The following is a 19,239-nucleotide window of genomic DNA, read 5'->3' as shown; positions in this document are numbered from 1 at the left end:
GAGGGGGTGATGAAGAGGGCAGATTTGAATTCCCTTCTAATTCTTTGATAAAATCCCACCAGCTTGGCAAACATCCTCCGGCACAGCTCGAGGACAGACCTTCATAGCAGCACCAACCTCAAAACCTGGGACCTGAGGATGCAGGATGCTGCACTCTGAGACTTCCCTGGCCTGAGTTTTACCAAGCCCGCCCCACAACTCCTGATCTGCTCCTGCATCTTGAGCAGCAACAGCCTCTCAAGGCTTCTCTGAGGGATTTCAGGGGCTCCTGAGCTGGCACCCATGGCAAACCAGGGGATAAAAGGCACCAGTGACCCCTCTTCCCAACCACCTTTCTGACCTCAGGCAAGCTAACCAGCATAGTGAGATGGAGCAACCACTTACTTTCTTCCACAGGACTCGAGGTTGCTGTGGCTACTCCCTGCCAGAAGGAAAAAGGAAACGTGAGACCTTGGCCATTTTCAGTAAACCTAAACTTTTACCCTGAATGCCCCATTTTCAGTAAACATGGCTCTTTTACCCTAAATACACCATGTGAATTCTTGGGGCAGGTTGGATGGTTTGGCCACGGGCACAAGCATCCACACACACAATGGTAAAAGGCAGGAGCACATCAGTGAGTTTGTATGGGTGCAAGGGAAGGAAAGGAGAGTGTGTAAAGCTGCTGCTGCTTCTCCTTAGAGCTGGACCATACCTGGGTGAGATGCCAGGGCCTGGACACCACCAGTGCCACACAGGAAGAAAACAGTAAACAAAGCACATGCTATGGGCTCTCTTGCTGCTTAGAAGCCAAATCCTGGTTTCATCAGCTAAGCAGGTCATGGGGATTTGTTTTCTTGAAGGAGCTGGGTGACAGCCCAAACAACAGCAGGTCCTGCCACTGATCTGGTGGTATCTGCATGGCAGGGGATGCCCTTCCCACCAGGGACATGGCATTTATGTGCCCTTTGCCAATCCACTAGACAGCATACCTCTGTGTCCTGCTTCTCCCTGGTCACTGGCTGTGGCATCACCTTCTCCAGCCCCTGGACCAACCAAGAAAACACCCTGGTGACCAGAAACCACTGTTAGACCTGGCTGCCAGAGCCTTTGCTCCCACAGGAGCCATCCCTCTGGCCACGGTGTCCACGCAGAAGTTGCCGCTGTGGTTACCTGCTGCTGTCCCCAGCCAGGGACTGAGGGATGAGGGTGGCCACTGGCTCAGGCTGCCCCTCGGCCACTGCCAGCTCCACTGCTCCTGGGATGTTCTGGGCAGCTGAAACACTGCTTTTGGACTTTGCCTGGGTTTTAGTCCCTTTTGTGCCTGCTCAGATTTATTTGGAAGGAGAAGAGGATAGGCAATGCAGCAGTCATAAATTGTTGGGGAAGGGGAGCAAGCAAGGAAGGGTCATCTCCCACAGAGAAACAGGCTTGGGGGACCTCCACTCCCTGAAAGACCCAGCCAGGGGTGAGGACATGGATGGTCTGGGAACAGACATGTTGTATGGGCAGCGCCATGATGCCAGGACTGTGTGCCCACCACTCTTGGCACAGTTGGTACCCTGCGCCATGGGGATGGAAGGCAACCCCAGTGCTGGTGCCTGCCTGCATCTGACCTCTCAAAGGTGGAGTGTCCCCTCTGAAAGGGCCACCCAGGGAAGGGGGATCACTCACCTCCCACCGTGGCTTTGCACTTCTGCTCCTTCGGCTCTGGCTGCAGAGGGACAGATGGGCATGGCAAAGCACAGTCCGCTACCCATATCACCTCAGGTGGGTATGTCCCCCACCCAAAGGGGACCCACAAGCACAGCCCCCACACCCTCCACTGTGGTTTTGACCCCATTTCATTGACAAGGACCATTAAACCCAGACTCTGGCATTGCTGGCACCAGTGGGTCCCACTGCATGCAGCCAGGTCAGGGAGCACCAGGACAGCACCCCGAGGTCTCTCATTCTGCTGAATTCCCCTGGAGTTTTCCTCCCCAGGTGCCAGCCAGGGCAGGTGGGAGGATGTGCGGCCTGTTCCACTGTCATCTCTGCCCAGCAGCTCCCCAGTCTCCCCCAGCTGGGTGGTACTCACCTCTGACTTTTTCAGCATATCTGGCTGCGGCACCATCCTCTTGAAGCCCTGCACCAGCCAGCTGAGCACCTGCACTCCTGCCCTATGAGAAGAGCGCACCACAGCTGGGGAGCTCATCCTGTGCCCCTCCTGCCCTCTTGCATCCCCCTGCCAGCCTCCCCGAGGACCCACCACTCCTCCGTGCCAGTATCCAAGCCAGCCTCAGGCTCGCAGACGTCCACCTCATCCTCCTCCAGATCAAAGGGTCTTATATCTGCAAGGAGAGTGGTGCTGTGGGGATGGGGGAGAGCCAGGACCTGTACTGCTTGGGGCTCCTTGTCTCCCATCAGGGACAACAGCACCAGCATCACTGACTGGGGAGGTGGGATGTAGAAGTCCCAGAAAGGCCCCTGGGATACCACAGGCTGTGGGCTCTCAGCTCTTCTTACCCAGCGCATCCTCTTCCTCGTCTCTGAGGATCTGGACCTCCGTCTGAAAAGCCAAACAGACTGTCACCTACCCAGCAGCTGACAGGGGACTCATCCCACCAGGCAGGGAGGGAAACCTGCCCTTTCCCCAGGGATGAATGAAGGCAGAAGCTGAAACAGGGCAGGGTTAGCGCTCCCACTTAACACTGGGAAAGTGATAGGAAGGAAAAAGAAAAAGAGAAGAAAAGGTAAAAAGAGCTAGAAGCCCAAATATGCCACACTGTTGCCCAGATCTGTCACATACCTGATCGGGAACGTCAATGCTAGTCTCAAAGCTCTTCCTGAGTGCCTGTGCCTGCAGCATCCCTGGGGCCTGGACTGGCTGGGGAATCACCTTCTCCAGCCCCTGGGAGAGCCAGGAGAGCACACTGCTCCCCACGCTGCCAGGGAAGGGGGTGAGTCAGGCTGGGACCGCCCATCCCAGGCATCCAGCCCCTGACCAAAAGCAAAAACCCAAGCAAACCCTGTTGCACACTGGAGGATGCAAGAGCAATACCTCTCAGACACAAAGCCTGGGTCCTTGGGGACTGCAAATCCCACCTTCTTTTCCATTTCTTCAATGGCAGCAGGAAAAACAAAGGAAAATTCCCATCACCGCTCCATCAGCCCCTGGCATGCTGGGCAGGAGGGGTACCAGCCAGTAAAGGAACACTGATCTGCTGACCGAGCCAGTGCATTCCCCATCCACGGGGGCTTACCTTTCATCTGTGTGCGTTCAGCAGCATCCCCAGGGCCACCAGCCTTTCCCATAGGTGCCTTCAGAATAAAAGGCAGAAGGTATCAAAGAGTGAGGCACAGGGGACAGTGTCCCCTGCTCAGAGGTGGCTGCAAACCCCAGGGACTCCCCATCCTTCCTGCTGCCTCCCAGCACCTTGGAGCGGGGATGCATCCTGGCCCCCATCCCTCCCAGGGATGCTGCAGAGTACCCCTGGGTGCCGCAATGCCACGGCTGGATGCAGAGGCACCAGGCATCTCTCCACCACACTTGTGGGGTCCCTAGTACCTCCCAAACTGGGTCCCTGCTCACCTTAGCTGGCTCCAGGTCCTGCAACGGGGCTGGTGGGGTCTCCTCTGTCACATGGAGCACCGGGGGCTGGGGAACCACCCACTCAATCCAGCCCAGCATCCTGCCACCTGCGGGTAGCAAGGAGGGGTCTCTGGCCAGCAAGAGGCCAGCACTAGTGGTGCACGTTCCCTGGGGAATACTGGGTGCACCAGCTGCTCACAGTGTCCCCAGGGTAGGTAAAAAAGATCCTTGGTGTCCTTCCGTTTCCACGTCCTGCTTACGAAACGTGGCACTGCAGCACAGCCAGACCAAACCCAGCTCAACCCCTGACCCCTCACTGTTATTGGGAGCAAACTAAGCCCTCTATTCTAAGCTCACGGGCTCAGTTAAACTTGATTTTCCTACATGTAACCACTCGTTTAGGTTGTTATGGTTTTTTTTTCCCACAACCCTCCACAGCTAGGGTTGCACAGGGAAGAGTGCTTGTGAAACTGTAGGAGATAGATCTCAGAAACCGTGATGCGCTGCTCAGGGCCCCCTACTCTCCCCCTCGTTTTTCATTCGAGGGATGAAAAATAACAGTAATTTGAGCAGAATTTGTTTATAGACAAGTTCACACACCAACACATGTATCAACTCGTTCTGCCCCTAGGAAACAACTCTGCTGCATCACCTTTCAGCCATGGCCCAGGGTCATGGTGGCCGCTGGGGCAGGCACCTGCCTGGGCAAGCAGCAAAGGCAGACAGGGCTGACTCGCAGTGGCTGCTGAGATGTTGATGGGATAGGTAAAAATAAGATGTTGCAGAGCAGGGGTTCAGCTGTTAAGGCTCTGTTTGCTCAGTATTTTGGGGTCTCCTCATCCCTTTTCAGTGCAAGTCTGGGCTGGGATGCAGCACCAGTGAGCCAAATGATGTTGCACATTCCCATGCTTGGGTACAAGACAAGAGCTGGGGGCTTTTGCCCAGCTTAAACTGGAGATGTTTGCTGCTGCTGCCCCTCCAAAGAGCTCTGCTCTGCCCAAAATGTCCCTCCAAAGACACCCTACTCTGCTCAATGAGGGGCTCAGGAGCATCTCGGGCAGCCCCCGTGCTGCTGCTCACAGGAGACGCCCGTGAAGGGCAAGAGAAAGCAGATCCCTGAGCTCAATCTAGCCCAGCCAGGAGACTGCACAGGATCTTTGATCCCAGGTTAACACATGACCACATACACAGCAGGTTATGGACAGGAAGCTGCTCAGTGCCAGGCTCTTTGCATTAACCCCTCTTTCAGGTTTTGGGCATGCAGAATGCCTTCAAATCTCTCAAGGCGGTTCATCAGGAGCTGTCCAAAGCCTGGCACCTTAAATCTTAACGAGCTGAGGTTCCCAGGCAAGGTGATGTGCGTCCTCAGCTCTTTGCTTGCCCCCACCTTGTGCAAGCCCAGAAGCCGTGTTTGGATGCGGCACCTGCAGCCTCTGGCATGTCACAGGCAGGTTCAGCTCTCCCAGAGACCCCCATGGCCCCAAAGCGGGACAGGATGGCTGTAAAACACCTCCCAGGAGGCCTGATGACCAGAAACCAATTAAGAAATTGCCTTTTACCTCCCACTAGGTATAGAGATTAAGGAGCTGAGAATGCCTCAGGAACAGTAAGGAAAACCCGGCAGCGCCATGCAGCACAGTGGCATTTCCACCCAAGCTTTGGGACCTTCACAGGTCCCAAAGAAGCCCACAGCTAATGCGCATGACTGAGGCCAAGCAAACCCTGAGAAAGCCCCCAGGGCTGGAGCGAGCCCCCTGTGCAGCCGAGGTCTCCTCTTCCCTCAACATACGCTTGCACAGCTGTAAAAACCTGGAGCTCAAGCTTGTCCTTGGCCTGGGAAGGAAAGTGGAGAGCCAGGGTCATTCCTCTGGCACATCCAAACAAGAGAGGAACAGAAATATTTGTCAATCACCCCAAAAAATTGTTGCTGGAAGAAACAGAAATAACCAGCCAGGATTTGCCTGCAATGGCACTGAAGAGTGGGCAGCCATGTGTATCCTCCTGTGTTGCAGGCACTGGCTGGTGCCACTGCCCACTGTGCCAGCTCTGTGGTGCTTCACCGGTGGGTGAAGGGCCCCAGTTTCTGAGAGCAAGAAGCAGGGTGCATACCTGCCATCCCCATTTGTAGCAGGGAGCACTGCAGCCTTTCCCTCCACTCCAGAATCTGATCAAACCCCTCCACGTTACCCAGCTCTGCTGCCCTTGCAGCATCACTCCCCGTGAACCTGCCATGGCTCATCTCCAGCTCTGTCGGAGCACCAAACCCTCCCTGCAATGTGCAGAGGTGGCCCCGCAGAAACCCCAGCCGCGTCCCTCACCTCCATCGCTGCCACTTACCCCCACACGCTCACCACCGCCTCCCCAGGAAGCCACCCCAGGGATGCGTGGGCTTCCTTGGCCACCACAGCTCACCACTGACCCCCCAAACCTACCCCAATCCGCTCAGGGATCTGCAAGGATTAGCTCAACTCTGCCGGCAAATGGGATTACTGGCACCCAGCTGTTCTGAACGTCGCAGCTCCCTCCCATCAGCCAGCCTGGCTTTGGTGGAGAATAGTGCAAAGACCCCAAAATCAAGCTGGTTTGCGTATCCTCAAAATCTCTGGAGCCACCAAAGCTACCCCAGGCACTCACCAGCCAGGCACAAACCCAGCAGTGCTGCAGGGAAGGCTGTTGTCTCGCCCAGGTGCAGCTGGGCACAGGGATGTGCAGACGAGCAGCAGTGGAGCTGCTGAAACCCCTGTCGGGCAATACAAGGGTGATGTGCTTAAGGGTGATATGCCCAGGGATGCTCCACCCATGGCTCCACCCCAACCCTGAAGGACCTGGGGCAGGAGGCAGCAAATCTGTGCCAGGCTGAGCTAAACCTCCCCTTGCTGACCCTGCCAATTGCTACTTGATCCGTTTACCTCCAGCCCTGCGTGATTGCCAGGCTTTCCCATCACCCTTAATCTCAGTCGCAGTCACACCCTGGAATCCTGGTACTGGCACAGCCTCACTGCTCAACCTCCAGCCCCAGCTTCTGTCTTTGGCCAGAGCTCTCTAGAGCAGCACCAGAGCCCCCGGCCTGATTCCTCCCTTCCCCCACCCCATGGGTGTCACCAGCCTGGCAGGCATCCTGTCTGGTTCCAGCCCAACACCTCTGCAGCTTTGGCTCACAGCTAGAGAAACTGTGGCACAGAACAGCGGTCTCCCAAATTGCACCTTGTTCCCCAGCCACAGGGCCAGTGGAAGCCAACTGAAAAGCATCCCTGTATTTCTGAGATACTGTTCACTCTGAAGCAGAGTGATGATTGCTTACAGCCCAGCATTGGCCACTGGTTTTAATGGTAGAAACACAAATCAAAGGTGCTTGCCGCACTGTCCCAGGCCTCTTGGCTACCAAAGCCATTACCCAGCCTCAGCTCACCTCATTTTGCTTCCTGTGACTCTGGCTGGGAGCACTGTCCCTACCCCAGCAGGAACTGGCAGCAAACTCTCCACAGTGGCCAGGAGAGAAGCTCAGCCCTCCCATCCTAGGCCAGGTAGCCCTGATCATCCCAGTTTCCCCTTCCTTGGGGTGGGCTCAGACACCCAGCCCATGGCTGTCACAGTGCCTGCTTAAAACTTCCAGCCCCAGCAACTCAATGGGATCAGGGTCTCCCCCGCATGTCCCTTTGCCTTCCCAGCCACTCGTACTACCTCCAGCCCTGGCGTAGCCACTGGCCAGTGGTGCCAAGGGGCAAGTGAGGCAAGCTGTGTCCCCAAACATGCCAAAGCCCCATATGCATGCACCATCATCACACAGAGTGGATGGGCCACTGCCGCTCCTCCCCTGGCCCAGCCTACACTGGAAAGGGGGATGAGCCCAGAGATGGCCACCATTGGCATGCTGCCTCCATCACCAGGCTGCAAGGGCCGGGGATTGCTGAGTGCTGGGGGCAGAAGATGCTCCAGCACTCTAAAAAAACCCCCAAAACCTCAGTTTAATCTGTCAGCAGCTTCAGCTGATCCCAAATGCACACCTTGATGCAGGGAGGCAAACCCTCTTCTCCCCCTGCAGGACGGGTGCTGACCCCTGCACCAGGGCTGGGGGTGTCAGGGGAGCTTCGGCTCTGAAAGCAGGCCACAAGGGCTGCTGCATAATGCCTTGAAAACCCTGGATCACCAGGAAAAACTACCCCTGTGAGGGGACCAAGCTGTGGCAGGCCCAACAGCAAGATCCTGGGGAGCAGTGGTGGCTCCTGGACAGGCGCAGGGTTAAATCAGCTTGTTGCCCCCACAGCATGATCAGCAACGGAAGCAGCACAGGCCCGCGTCCTGTGCCTCTCGGGGCACAGCCTGGCCCAGGTCCCACCTGAGAAGATGGTGCTGCCTGGAAGAGCAAAGCAACGCAGGGCCAGTTTCAAGTGGACTTTTGCAGGCTCAGGTTTACAAAATCCTGCAGTGAAGGGTTTAAAAAAAAAAAAAAAGCAGCATCACTGATGGCTAAACCTGCACCTCCTTCAAGGACACTCCAGAGACACTTTGTCTTTGAGCCAGACCTGTCTACAAAGGTCTTTGACTTATTTCTGCAAGCAAATGCCCCAGAGGAACCCCAGAGAGGAAGGGGAAGGTTCTACTCCTCACCTGGATGATGTTTCTAGCACTCCTAGAATGTTTGCTGCAGAACTGCTTTCCCTCCACTTCTGCTATCCTTTCATTTGCATCCCTAGCTTTCACATTTGTGGGCTATGGCAGGAGGGATTGGCGATGATACCTGCATGGAAAACAGCTGCCAAGTACGTGTGGTCTTCTGGAAAAGCAACCAGACCTTAAGAGGCTCTTAATAAGGTACTGAGAAGATGCTGCTCCCACCAACTACTCCTGGTCCTCCCCCAGCCAGACCCTGGGGCTCCGGCAGATGCAAAAAATTATGCAGCTTTGCTGCGATATAGGGAATTGAAAGATGAGAAAGTAAAAGCCCACGGTAAAGCACCAGTGGTGCTGATGCGGTTTGGCTGGCTGCCCTGAGGATATGGAGTATTCCTCAAAATGTGAAGTTCAAACATGGGCACAGTTTCGGACTATCACCTGCAGTTCAGCTTTTTGTATTCCTGTGGAAATCACCCAGTCAGGAATAAGAAATTAGAGCAGCTCTGAATGGTATCATCCTTCTGCCACCAGGCACGATCCTGCTCAGTGGCACTAACGCTCTCCTGGGGCTCAGCACAGCTGCCACGGAGGGACTGGTGACCAACCCATTATCAGCATCAGCTGATAGGGACATCCCTCCTCCTCCTCCCAAGCACCTCTACACTATAATTTTAAGGAGCTCTGAATGGAGCAGCCAGCTGAGAAGGGATGCTGAGACATCTCCCAGCAGTGTGATCCTGGGCGAGTGCTGTCCTCATTCTGGCCTCGGTTTCCATCCTACCTCATCCCCTTCCCAAACCTTCAGCCAGAAGTGCTTTCTTAGTGATCCAGAGACAAACACACATCTTACCTGGGGGGGGGATGGAGCAAGTCAGGTCGTGTGCAGGTTGCTAGCTCCTCTTGCTATCACAGGGCGAGGGGAAACAAACCTCTGGGAAAACCAGCTGTGCATGGGGCTGGGGTCTTCAGAGAAGAACATGCATCAGCTTCTGCCTCCTAAACAGTTGCTCCTTTCTAGCAGACAGAGAATCCTGCTTGCTTCTGCTCTGAAGCCCCAGCAGCAAGCCATGCTCTGGGGAGGGAGCAGTACACCCCTAGGCAGGGGTAAAACCCCATTGCAGACTCTGCCTGCTTTTGTTTTTTGGCCCCTAGGAGCCTGTCCATACCCTGTGTTTCAACTTCTGGTTACCAGGCAGATGAACCATCATTTCTCCATCAAAAAAGTTCAGGGGAAAGAAAGAAAATATGAAAAAAAAAAAAATCAAGCAGAGTCAGACAGAGCTCAGACAGACAGGGGAGGTGGTGCCCAGCACACAGTCTCCGCTCCAGAAATCTTACACATCCACAGGAAGGTATAAATAACTATAAATTTATTAGTAAAGCAAAACCATTTGACACTCACACAGAAGAGCAGGATGTGTTAATACAATATATATACACACATACATGGAGTATCATCTTAGAAACACATGGAGAGCAGTGTTAAAGGCACTGCAAGCCACACAAACCTCATCATCCTTGGCCGCAACTTCCCACGGCCCTGGGAACTCTGCCAATGGCACAAGTGCAGGTTAGGAGGAGCCCAAGTACCTCACCAGCCATGAAATCCTTCAGATCCATGGCTCAGAGGCATTCAGAGACAAGCCCATGGTCCAGCTCCCACCTGTGGTCCTGCTTTCCCCGCCAAGCACCCCAGGCATGCTGCGAGAACAGCATCTCCACATCCAGAAAGTGGCAGAGGCAGCTGCTAGGAAATGCTGCAGAGGGAGACTGGCAACTTGGGAGAAGCCAGGCCATCCCCAAACCTTTCCAGCCTACTGTTATTGCATCTCAGTGTTAGGCCTACATGTGCAGGAACCTTCCCACACATGAACTCACCACCCAACAGAGGAAGAGTCAAACTCTGAAGAACAACAGGGATTTTTTGCTTGTTATTAATAGCCAGGCTCTGGATGCAGCCTGGACTTGATGGTAAATACCACAGGGAAGTGTAGATAGTGCCCTCCTCCCTCGTAACAGTGCAAGGGCAGGTTTGAGCACTCAGAGATGGTCCCAAACCACTGTTCAGAGGACGCTTTTCCCCTCACCCCCTACTCCAGCACATGGGCCCCAAGACCAGAGTGTGTATTTGTTCCCATCCACATCACTGGGATGGAGTCTGCTCCCCAGAGAGCTGGCAGGGGCACCTGGGCATACCTACAGTCCCAGGAATGTCCACACTATGGCTAACTCAGCTCAGCCACCTGCCCAATGCACACAGCTGCTCCACAGGCATTCCCAGGGGAACTGAGAAGTCCAACCCCACCCCAGTGCCATGACTTCTCCCTAGGAATGGGTGACAGCCCTTCACCAACTTACTCCCCACCCTTGGAGATGTGGCAAAGGGACCCACCACGGAAATGGCTGCTCTCACCTCAGTGCCTGTTTCCTACAGCTCTGCTCTGGCTCCTGTCTGTCCTGGCTTGGACTTGCTCGCCAGAGCCAGCTGTACCACAGACATGACCCAACTAAGCCAAGCTGCCAGGCGACAGGCACCATCCATGTCCAGTAAGACGGGCGACCTCATGGGGGAAGGACCAGAAGCACCTGCTGGTTTCCAGCAAGATTTGGGTTCCAAACACCTGACCTCAACACCAGTGGTCTGGTATCACCTGAATCCAGCCTGGGAGAAGAACTGGGCAGAGGGGAAGGGGAGGAGAGGGGGGAAGAGACCTCACAATCAAAATTATGAAAGGGATGAAAACCAAACCACTGCTTACAAATAAAGAACTGAACAAAGGGCAAAGAAGCCTAGAAGGTCTTATAAAAGTGTAAGCAAAATAGCTGTGGAGAGAAAGGGGCTGAGACACAGCTAAAGGCATCCTGTAGGTAGGGTAAAGGGAAACAAATATGGAAAAAAAGCCCAGGTAACAGACTACCTTCTTCCTGGACCCAGGAAGCCAGAGGAACAGCAGCCCTAGAGAGCAGGATTTATCTCCTGGACAACATCCACACTGCCTTCAGCCAGCCTAATTCTCCCTGCTGCCTCCCTAGCGGCATCCTATGCTGAAGCTGCCTGCCAAAGAGAACCACCCTTCGAGAGGGACCATCCCCTACTCTAACCCTACAGAGCAACCTCAGGCAGTCTGGCAACCAGGTCTTGAAGACACACGCAAGCACTTGTCAAGAGGCTGGCGAAACACCAGCTCCAGCATGGCAACCCTCTTGGGTGCTGTGGGGCGATGAGTGATGCGAGAGGCAAAGTGGAGGCAGCATGAAGAATCCTGAAAGTCTCTTGAAATAAATGTCAGAAGCGAAGTGCAACACAGGGACAGAGCAGAAACATGTTTTACTCCCAAGAGGCTTTGGCCACAACTGCTCTTTGGTTTGAAAATGGAACACCAGCAATTAGCAGAGAGCCCTTCATGGTGTGATGCCCAGGGAACATTGGCCCCCCCAGGCCAGCCCCTGCCTCCCCACACAGCACTGTGCACTCCTGACACTCATGTGCCTCCTGCTAGTTCTACCACCTCTTGGTGCAAAACAAGACCCAAAGGCACAGCAACGGAGATAGACCTGCTCCCCCAGCCCACCTGTATGCAAGACAGCTGCTTCCAACTCAACAATCTCCCAATAAAAATATACCCGAGGCTCTTGACAGCTGCTCAACCACCCAATCCACACAGGTCCTCCGCCTGCCAGCACCGAGGTCTGGCAGCAGAAGCCACTGCAGGTTTCTACTGGATTTGGGCTGTTGCAGGGCAGCAAACAAGATGAGACTGAGTCACCATGGGCCCACAGCCAGTCCTACTTAATGACGCTCTAACTCTGCACCAAGATGTTTTTGAACCTGAAGGCCCCTACTCAGAGGCACTGGCTGATGACTGGGACCTGGGCTCATCCGCGCCAAGCTCCCCACAGCATTCCCTCTCCGCCAGGCACAGACCCCCGAGTGCATAGCCTGATGATGCTCTCTCTGCCCGGCGTGCTGCTTGGCTGTTTCCAAGTCCTAAGTGGAGCTGGAGCTCATTGCTGGGACACCAAGGGCTTTCCCAGATGCTCAACATGAGGGAAATGCTCCCCAACAGTCCCTGCACCCAGCTGGTACCAAGGTGACAGGATCTGGCAGCTCCGTGGCCAGCACATGGTACGAAGCTATGTCTGGGACCCACCACAATCCTCTGCCCCAAGCACCTGAGGCTGTCCAGCCACCCAGGCCCCTGAGGAGGGAAGAGAGAGGGGCACAGCCATTCGGGGGCCACACTAAATTTCTCCAAACCCCTCCTCTAGCCAGCAGCTTCCCTAGAAAGAAATACTGCCACAAAGGCCCCCAGAGGCTCTGCAAGCTCCCAGCTCTGGGCACTGACCCTGGCTACCAGTGCTGTGCTCAAGCAGTTGGGCGACCCCTGAACCCCCATCTCTGTGGGACCTGTGGCAGCTGCACCAGGCTGCTTCAGGCAAGAGCAGAGCTAACCACAGCCCAAGGTAGGAACAGAGCGAGGGTTCAGATGGGTGCTGTGCTCCCTGCCTGGCCGTCCCACAGTCACAGCCTCCGTCACCACCAAGCCCTTCTGTAAAGACAAGATTAACCTTCCTTGGTTTTACTCCTACAGTAAAGCATACACTGAACTTACTACATATTAAACAGCAAAAACCAGCTACCTAGAACCAAAGAGCTCTTTAGAAATCCAAATTATCACATCTTTTTTTTTAAAAAAGATCCAGTATGACATCAGGTTAAACTATACAGTATTTTTTAATGAATATTAACGAACTGCTTTAAAAGAAAGGCAAAAAAAAAAGGAAAAAGAAACATAGACAGAAAACTTGGTAGGAAGTTCTACATTTCTGAGGCAGCGTGAAGTAAGATAATCATCGGTCCCTCTTCCTTGGGCAGCACAGAGCAAGATCTGCTTTAACCTCCTTAAAGCTGCACACAAAGAAGACTTAGCCCCCAGACCTCTTCATGAACTGTCCCAGCCCCTGAAAATGCACCCTGTTCCCCCTCAGCATGCTGGAAATGGAAATGAAAGCATTTCTCCACCTTTTGGATGAGCATTCCCTACCACCAAAGCAGGCACAGCCCAACTCTTTGCAAGGTTAATCTGTCTATACTTGCCGTGAACAACATATATTAATCTTGTCCTAATCACCTGTGCAGCTCATGGGCAGCTTACTGGCTGCTGTTCACTATTGCTCGTCACAAGACTCCTACCTCATACAAGGGACAGACAAGACACAGAAGAGCTGAGGCTAGCAGGGACATCTGGATATCATCTAGTCCAATTCCCTGATTGAGCAGGGTCAGCTACAGCAGGTCATCCAGGACGGAACCCTGTCAGGGCTTGAATATCTCCACAGATGGATATTTAACACCTCAACATCTCCAAAGACAGAGAGGGGAAGGCTGGTGGGCAACCTAGTAAGCACACCTTCAACCTCCAAGGCATCTAACTGGCACATCATGGGTCTCTTGGTCATGAGAAGCCAGCAAAATCCTGCAGAGGAAAACACCTGAGGCTGCATCAACCTTGCTAGGGGGAATTTATTTTTAAGTGATGTTTACAAGAACTGTGCAAAACCTGAAAAATAAAGAAGAGGTAAGGAAAGAGTAAAGGGGTAAAACAGGACTCCTGCAAGAGGGGGGAAAAATACACTCCTCCTTTACCCACTGCTAACCTTCCTCTCCCTGTGGAGCAGAGCCTGCAGGCCAGGAAGGACTCTCCTGGCTTGCTCTGGTTTCCCCCAGCAAATCAGACACCAACCTGCCCCCCCAGCACACAGTGTCAGCAATGGTAACGCCTCCAAGGTTGCAGGTTATTAGTAGTGTTCACCTCACCCTTTAGTGTTTGAACTTCTGGGTTGGCCCTTTGCCTGACACCCCTGGAGGTACGCTAACAGCCCAAGCGCTACAAGAAGGGAAAGGGCCTGGGGGCTGCAGGTAAGTCTTGGCAGGAGAGCTAGGTCGCTCAGGAAGCAGCTCTTAAATGCTAAGCTCTTAGCCGGGTGTACGGCACGGAGGCTCTCCTCACCATGCTCTCTGGTAGCAGTGTAGCACTTGCTCCTCTTCCCCATGCTGCTGGCAGGGACAGGGGTGGTCAGGCTCGCTCAGAACCCTTGCAGAGTGTGACAGCCAGTGACTGCAAAAGCAGCAATGCCAAAGTGCTTTTTGGAGCTGTGCAGCCCCATGGCTTTTCCCTTTCTACACTCTAGAAAAAGGGAGAGCAGGGGAGGTTGGGGCAGTCAATCAATGCTAACGATCCAAAATGGTCCTCTCAGCTGAGCTCAGACCAAGAAAGTTGGGAGATCCCAGCAGTGGAAACCTGCTACTCCCTTGCCGAGCAGCGCACACCGGGAGAAGAGAGAGCTGGCTCTGCCTTGCTGCCCAGCCCTCTGCAGGAGGAGAGTTACCCAGCTGTCCCCACCAGGCAGGACAGGGGAAAGAGACCACACACACGAAGGGCTGGTGGCCACAGTGGGCAGCTGAGCTCCCAGCACTGGAACTGCAGGTACAGCGTGAACTACAGCCCAGGGAACGCCAAGCAACTACAGGCATCATTTCCTCTCCCCCTCTTTGAGCTCTTCACATCGTCCATCGCCCCTGATATACAGGTGACATATCAACCACAGAGGCCAGAGGAAAGTTTACCTGCCCACCCCACCATACCTCCCCTTTCCCACAAACTCCCTGGAGGCTGTCTACAACCGAGGAGAGTGAAGGGGAGGCCGAGGCTCAGGAGCGTCACATGCAAGCTGAAAGCCGCTGAGGGGTGGGGGCGCTCACGGCAAGCAGGCAGCCACCTGGTAGGCACCCTCAGCCGTGTGCTGGACGCTGTGCTCCTGCAGCAGGCCCAAGTCCAGGAACCGTTCCCCACACCACATGCACTTGTACTGCTGCTCCCGGGCGTGCACGCTGTGGTGCTTGTTGAGGTGCTCACGCTGCTTGAAGGCCTTCTCACAGGAGGGGCACTTGTAGGGCTTCTCGCCCGTGTGCACACGCCGGTGGCGCTGAAGGTCTGAGGCGTACTTGAACCGCTTTTCACAGTCAGGGCACTTGAGGGGCTTCTCGCGGGCTGGGTCGCAGCGGTGCTGCACAAACTCAGAGGAGGAGAAGAAACGTCTCTCACAGAGCGTGCACTTGAGTGGCTTCTCAGCACAGTGGGCCAGCTGGTGCTTCTGCAGAGCCGAGGCCCGCTTGTAAGACTTGTTGCACACCGCGCACTTGAAGGGCCGCTCTGCATTCTGCACACACTTGTGCCGCAGCAGCTCTGAGGACTGGTTGAAGCCTTTCTGGCACACGTTGCACTTGAAGAGGTTTTCTATGCCATGCACGTGCTGGTGGTACACCAAGTGCGAGGGCTGCACAAAGCCCTTCTCGCACAGGTTGCACTTGAAGGGCTCCTCGGCCTTGTGTGTGCGGCGATGGCGCATAAGGGCGTACTGCTGCTTGAAGCTCATCTGGCAGAGGTCACACTTGAAGGGCCGCTCCTCACTGTGCGTGCGCTCGTGCTGCCGCAGGTCTGAGGGGCGCTTGAAGGCCTTCTGGCACTCACCACAGCGGAAGGGCCGTTCCCCACTGGGCGTGCAGGGGTGCTGCAGCAGCTCCGATGACTCCTTGAAGTGAAGCTCACAGACATTGCACTTGAAGAGGTGCTCACCTGAGTGCGCATACATGTGGCGTACCAGGTGGGAGCGGTGCTTGAAGGTCTTCTCGCACACCGTGCACTTGTAGGGCCGCTCTGAGCTGTGCGTCCTTTTGTGGTGCACCAGGTGGGATGACTGGCTGAAGCTCTTGTCGCACAGCGTGCATTTGTATGGCTTCTCACCTGTGTGGATGCGCTCATGCCGGGACAGCTCTGAGAGGTGCTTGAAGGTTTTCTGACAGATGGAGCAGCTGTAGGGCTTCTCAGAGGGGTCGAGAGGCTGTGAATGCTCTGCCTCAGGAGGCTTGTAGGTCTTCTCACAGATAGAGCACTTCATGGTGTTGCCATTGTGGACGTTGTGGTGCTGTGCCAGCGAGGTCAGGAGGGAGAAGCCCATCTTGCAGACGCCACACACAAAGGGCTTCTGCTCCACCTGGATGCACTGGTGTTCAAGGAGGTCAGTGGCCTGGTGGAAGATCTTCAGGCACTGGGTACACTGGAAAGAGCGGTCATGGCCTGGCAAGCACTGGTGCTCATGGGGGTTGGAGAGGTGAGCGAGATCATGGCCACACACACCACATTTGTGGGATGGCTCTCCAGCCTGGATGGGGGCGTGCTGGTGGTGCTGCAGACCGGGGTCTGGCTGGAGCAGAATGCCGTAGACAGCACAGCCCAAGGGGTTGTCAGCAGTGCTGGGTGGGATGGAGTGCTCTGGGAGGGCGGCTGCCCCAGTGTGGTGCTGCTGCGGTGGCGGCGGCTGCTGTGGCTGCTGCTGTTGCTGCTGCCAGCTTTCTGACATGCTTGGGAAAAAAACCCGTGATTTTAGCAGTGACAGCTTCAGCTTCTCGGTTGAAAGGATTCAAGTAAAAACAAAAATCAAAAGTATCCAAGATCCTCTTTCCCTGTAGCTGATCCCCTGAAGTCGAGGGCAGAAAATCCAGCCCACACCCAGGATTCTTGGGAGGCAAAGAGGTGACTGAGATTCCACTGCCTCCTCCTTAGATCAGCACAAGTTCTTTGTAGACTGGTTTGGTTTGGCTTTTTCTTTTTTGGACAAAAGAATGGGAGGCAGAAGCAAGTGCCTTGAAGACAAGAGGAGGCCCTTCTCTGTGCTGGCTGCGATGTGCTCACATTTGGGAAGGGTGAGGGAGGCAGCCCAGGGAGCAGCTCTCTCTGCAAGGAAGAGGACAGCTCATGTCAGGTCTCGGAGGAGAGACAGGCCTAATCTAATCTAATGAACCTCCCGCCACAGCTCACTCTGAAAACTTTCCTGTGTCCCTGCCAAGCTACCAGGAAGCCAGTGTGGAGGAGCTAACCAGAACCAGAGCCCCCCTTGCTGCTGTGCGAAGGGCCTGGGACAAGGCATACTCAGCCTGGAAAGGGTCAAGCACTGCCAGGCCATAGCCAGGCACATATTTGAGCACTGTGCTCTCTCGAGAGGCAGCACAACTGCCCAGGTCCCATTCAGCTCAGCCACTACCCCATATGCTGTCAGCTGCTGGATCTCCCAGCCCCACCAGTAGCACTGGCTGAGAACACTGGTCTTTGCGTGGGCTGAGGCAGGCCTAACACTATGCCGTCAAGAAGCTACTGGGTTAGATTTTACAGATATCAAGGCAGATCCCGACCTGATCCCACCCCAGCAAAGCAGTTCTGCTCCTTCTGCAGCTCAGGTCTCACGCACGTTACCCAAGTGATGTATGTAAGAGATTTCCCCCTCTCCAGGCAGCACCTGGAGTCTAGAAAAAGCCAGAGAGCTTAGGGGAAGCTTTGCCCTTAACATTATCCTATCCACAGACAAAACACAACCTGCAGGTATCGTGCATAGCACTCTCTGTAAAGATAAAAGCAGGCGTTAAAGCAATGACTCGGCTGAACCTCCTACCAAACCGTGGAATAAAAGTACACTGGAGCCAGACAACCTATACCAGAGGTGCTGCCTGGCCTTATTATAGCACATCACAGGGGTTTTGCTCACTGAAAAGTTCTGGTCTTTCTAGAGAGGTCCAGTAAAACCTGGTATCAATTTAAAGAAGGTAAAACCCACCAGTGAGCAGCACATAGCAGCAGGGCCAACACACCTCAAGAGAGATGAAGGATCCAAGCCTTGGCAAGCAGCAGCAGCTAGCGCTCCTGGGCCACGAACCCTAACCCTGCAAGAGCACATCTGTTTCTGCATCAAACCGCCTGCCCTCACCCAGGGCAAAGAGAACACTAGTCCTCCAGGAAGGTGTTTGCTGTATTTAAAACTAAGCGATAAGGAGCATCAGAGAAACCCATCTTCCCAGCCTCCCCACCTCCTCCAGTGCTCAGCTGAGACCTGATCACATTCCAGTTTGGGCCGCACTTCTGCCTGTGGGGACACAGTGCTTTACTTCATCTGCTGACACAGTTTTGGGCAGTAAAATTCCCAAAGGCCCCATAGCAGCCCTGCTGGTACGCAGTATCTCCTCTTACTCCTACATAGCTCACTTCGACCACTGCAAGAAGGGAGGGCTCGCAGTTATGATACCTAGGACCCAAGCTCAACGGGATACAAGACTCTAGCACAGCCCCACTGAAACCTTCCCCCACGGGCAACGTTAACCGTGGCAGGAGCAACCCAACGGCGAAGGCATCCCAGACGATCCGGCCTAAAGGGGAGAGGAAGCTTGCGTCCCCCCAGCAGGGAAGGGGAGAAATACCAACCTTGGCTTACCGAGGGCTCTGCGCGGGTACCCGCGTCGGCGCCGGCTCCGAGCCTAACTCATCCCTACGTGGGAGGTGGGAAGCGACAACCATTTAAGGAGAGAAGACGGGAAAGCAGAGGTACTTTCAAACTGGAGAAGCGGCCCCCGGCACGGCCCGCTCCGGCATGGTCCGCCGCGGCTGCTGCCCGCCCCTGGCTCCCCGCCGTCCGGGCCTCCCACAGCCGAGCCACCGCCGCCTCAGGCAGCGGCGCGGCGGGGCCGCGGGGCGCGGGGGCGGCCGGGGAGCTCGGAGGCCAGCCACCGCCGCCCTAGCCCGCGGCGAGACCCGTCCCGCCGCCCGCCTCTCCCCATGGAACGGCTCCTCCGGCCCCGCCGGCCTGCGGACAAACGCGGCGGCGGCGCCCCGAGGCCTTCGCCGCCGCCGCTCCGGGAGGCCCCGAGGTGGGATGCGGTGGGGTCCGGGGCGGGGGTGAAGTCCCTGCCCGGCCGGGGCCGCTCCCGCCCCGGCGAGGTCCACACAAAGGGCGGCGGCGGCGGCCGGGCCCCTCACCTGCGGCGGGAGGCCCCTGTCAGCCCGCCCACCCGCCGCCAGCGGGACCGCGGCCTGCGCGCTCCCCCCGAGCCCCGCGCTGGCGTGGCGGCGGGAGCCGGCGGGAAAGGAAGGAAAGAGAGGAGGGGAGGGGGCGCCGGTGCCGGAGGCGGGCGAGCGACGGCGAGGTGCGGGAGGGAGTGGAGCGGGCCGGGTCGGGCCGGCCGCGAA

General features: G+C 55.6%; 2 protein-coding genes across 3 annotated transcripts in view; both read right to left on the bottom strand.

Moving 5' to 3' along the window:
* CNGB1 (cyclic nucleotide gated channel subunit beta 1) overlaps positions 1–5,773 on the bottom strand; it is a 31,495-nt gene extending 25,722 nt beyond the window's left edge. Inside the window, exons 1-10 of the mRNA XM_064458171.1 lie at positions 3,398–5,773; positions 3,225–3,282; positions 2,771–2,919; positions 2,488–2,530; positions 2,231–2,312; positions 2,060–2,141; positions 1,654–1,693; positions 1,153–1,303; positions 972–1,047; positions 232–421 (exon numbers count right to left, since the gene is read on the bottom strand). Coding sequence (XP_064314241.1) covers positions 232–421; positions 972–1,047; positions 1,153–1,303; positions 1,654–1,693; positions 2,060–2,141; positions 2,231–2,312; positions 2,488–2,530; positions 2,771–2,919; positions 3,225–3,282; positions 3,398–3,652 — 1,126 coding nt within the window. The 5' untranslated portion in view covers positions 3,653–5,773. The remainder of the gene's footprint in view (positions 1–231; positions 422–971; positions 1,048–1,152; positions 1,304–1,653; positions 1,694–2,059; positions 2,142–2,230; positions 2,313–2,487; positions 2,531–2,770; positions 2,920–3,224; positions 3,283–3,397) is intronic.
* Positions 5,774–9,517: 3,744 nt separating this feature from the next.
* On the bottom strand, positions 9,518–19,223 carry ZNF319 (zinc finger protein 319). 2 transcript variants are annotated; one of them, XM_064459058.1, is made up of 2 exons: positions 18,478–19,223; positions 9,518–16,962 (listed from the first exon to the last, which is right to left on the bottom strand). In XM_064459058.1, exon 2 carries the CDS (start codon positions 16,586–16,588, stop codon positions 14,927–14,929), a length of 1,662 nt encoding a protein of 553 aa, XP_064315128.1. In that variant the 5' UTR covers positions 16,589–16,962; positions 18,478–19,223; the 3' UTR covers positions 9,518–14,926. The 2 variants fall into 2 exon arrangements, with proteins under 2 accessions (XP_064315128.1, XP_064315129.1); XM_064459059.1 differs by having other exon boundaries at positions 18,488–19,223.
* Between the last annotated feature and the right edge of the window lie 16 nt (positions 19,224–19,239).

Source organism: Phalacrocorax carbo, chromosome 8, assembly GCF_963921805.1.
Source record: "Phalacrocorax carbo chromosome 8, bPhaCar2.1, whole genome shotgun sequence".
Lineage (NCBI taxonomy): Eukaryota > Metazoa > Chordata > Aves > Suliformes > Phalacrocoracidae > Phalacrocorax > Phalacrocorax carbo.
This window is presented reverse-complemented; position numbering and strand designations above follow the sequence as displayed.

Bases quoted from the DNA above. Each gene is read 5' to 3' on its own strand.
- ZNF319 (XM_064459058.1), bottom strand. From the start codon at position 16,588: ATGTCAGAAAGCTGGCAGCAGCAACAGCAGCAGCCACAGCAGCCGCCG.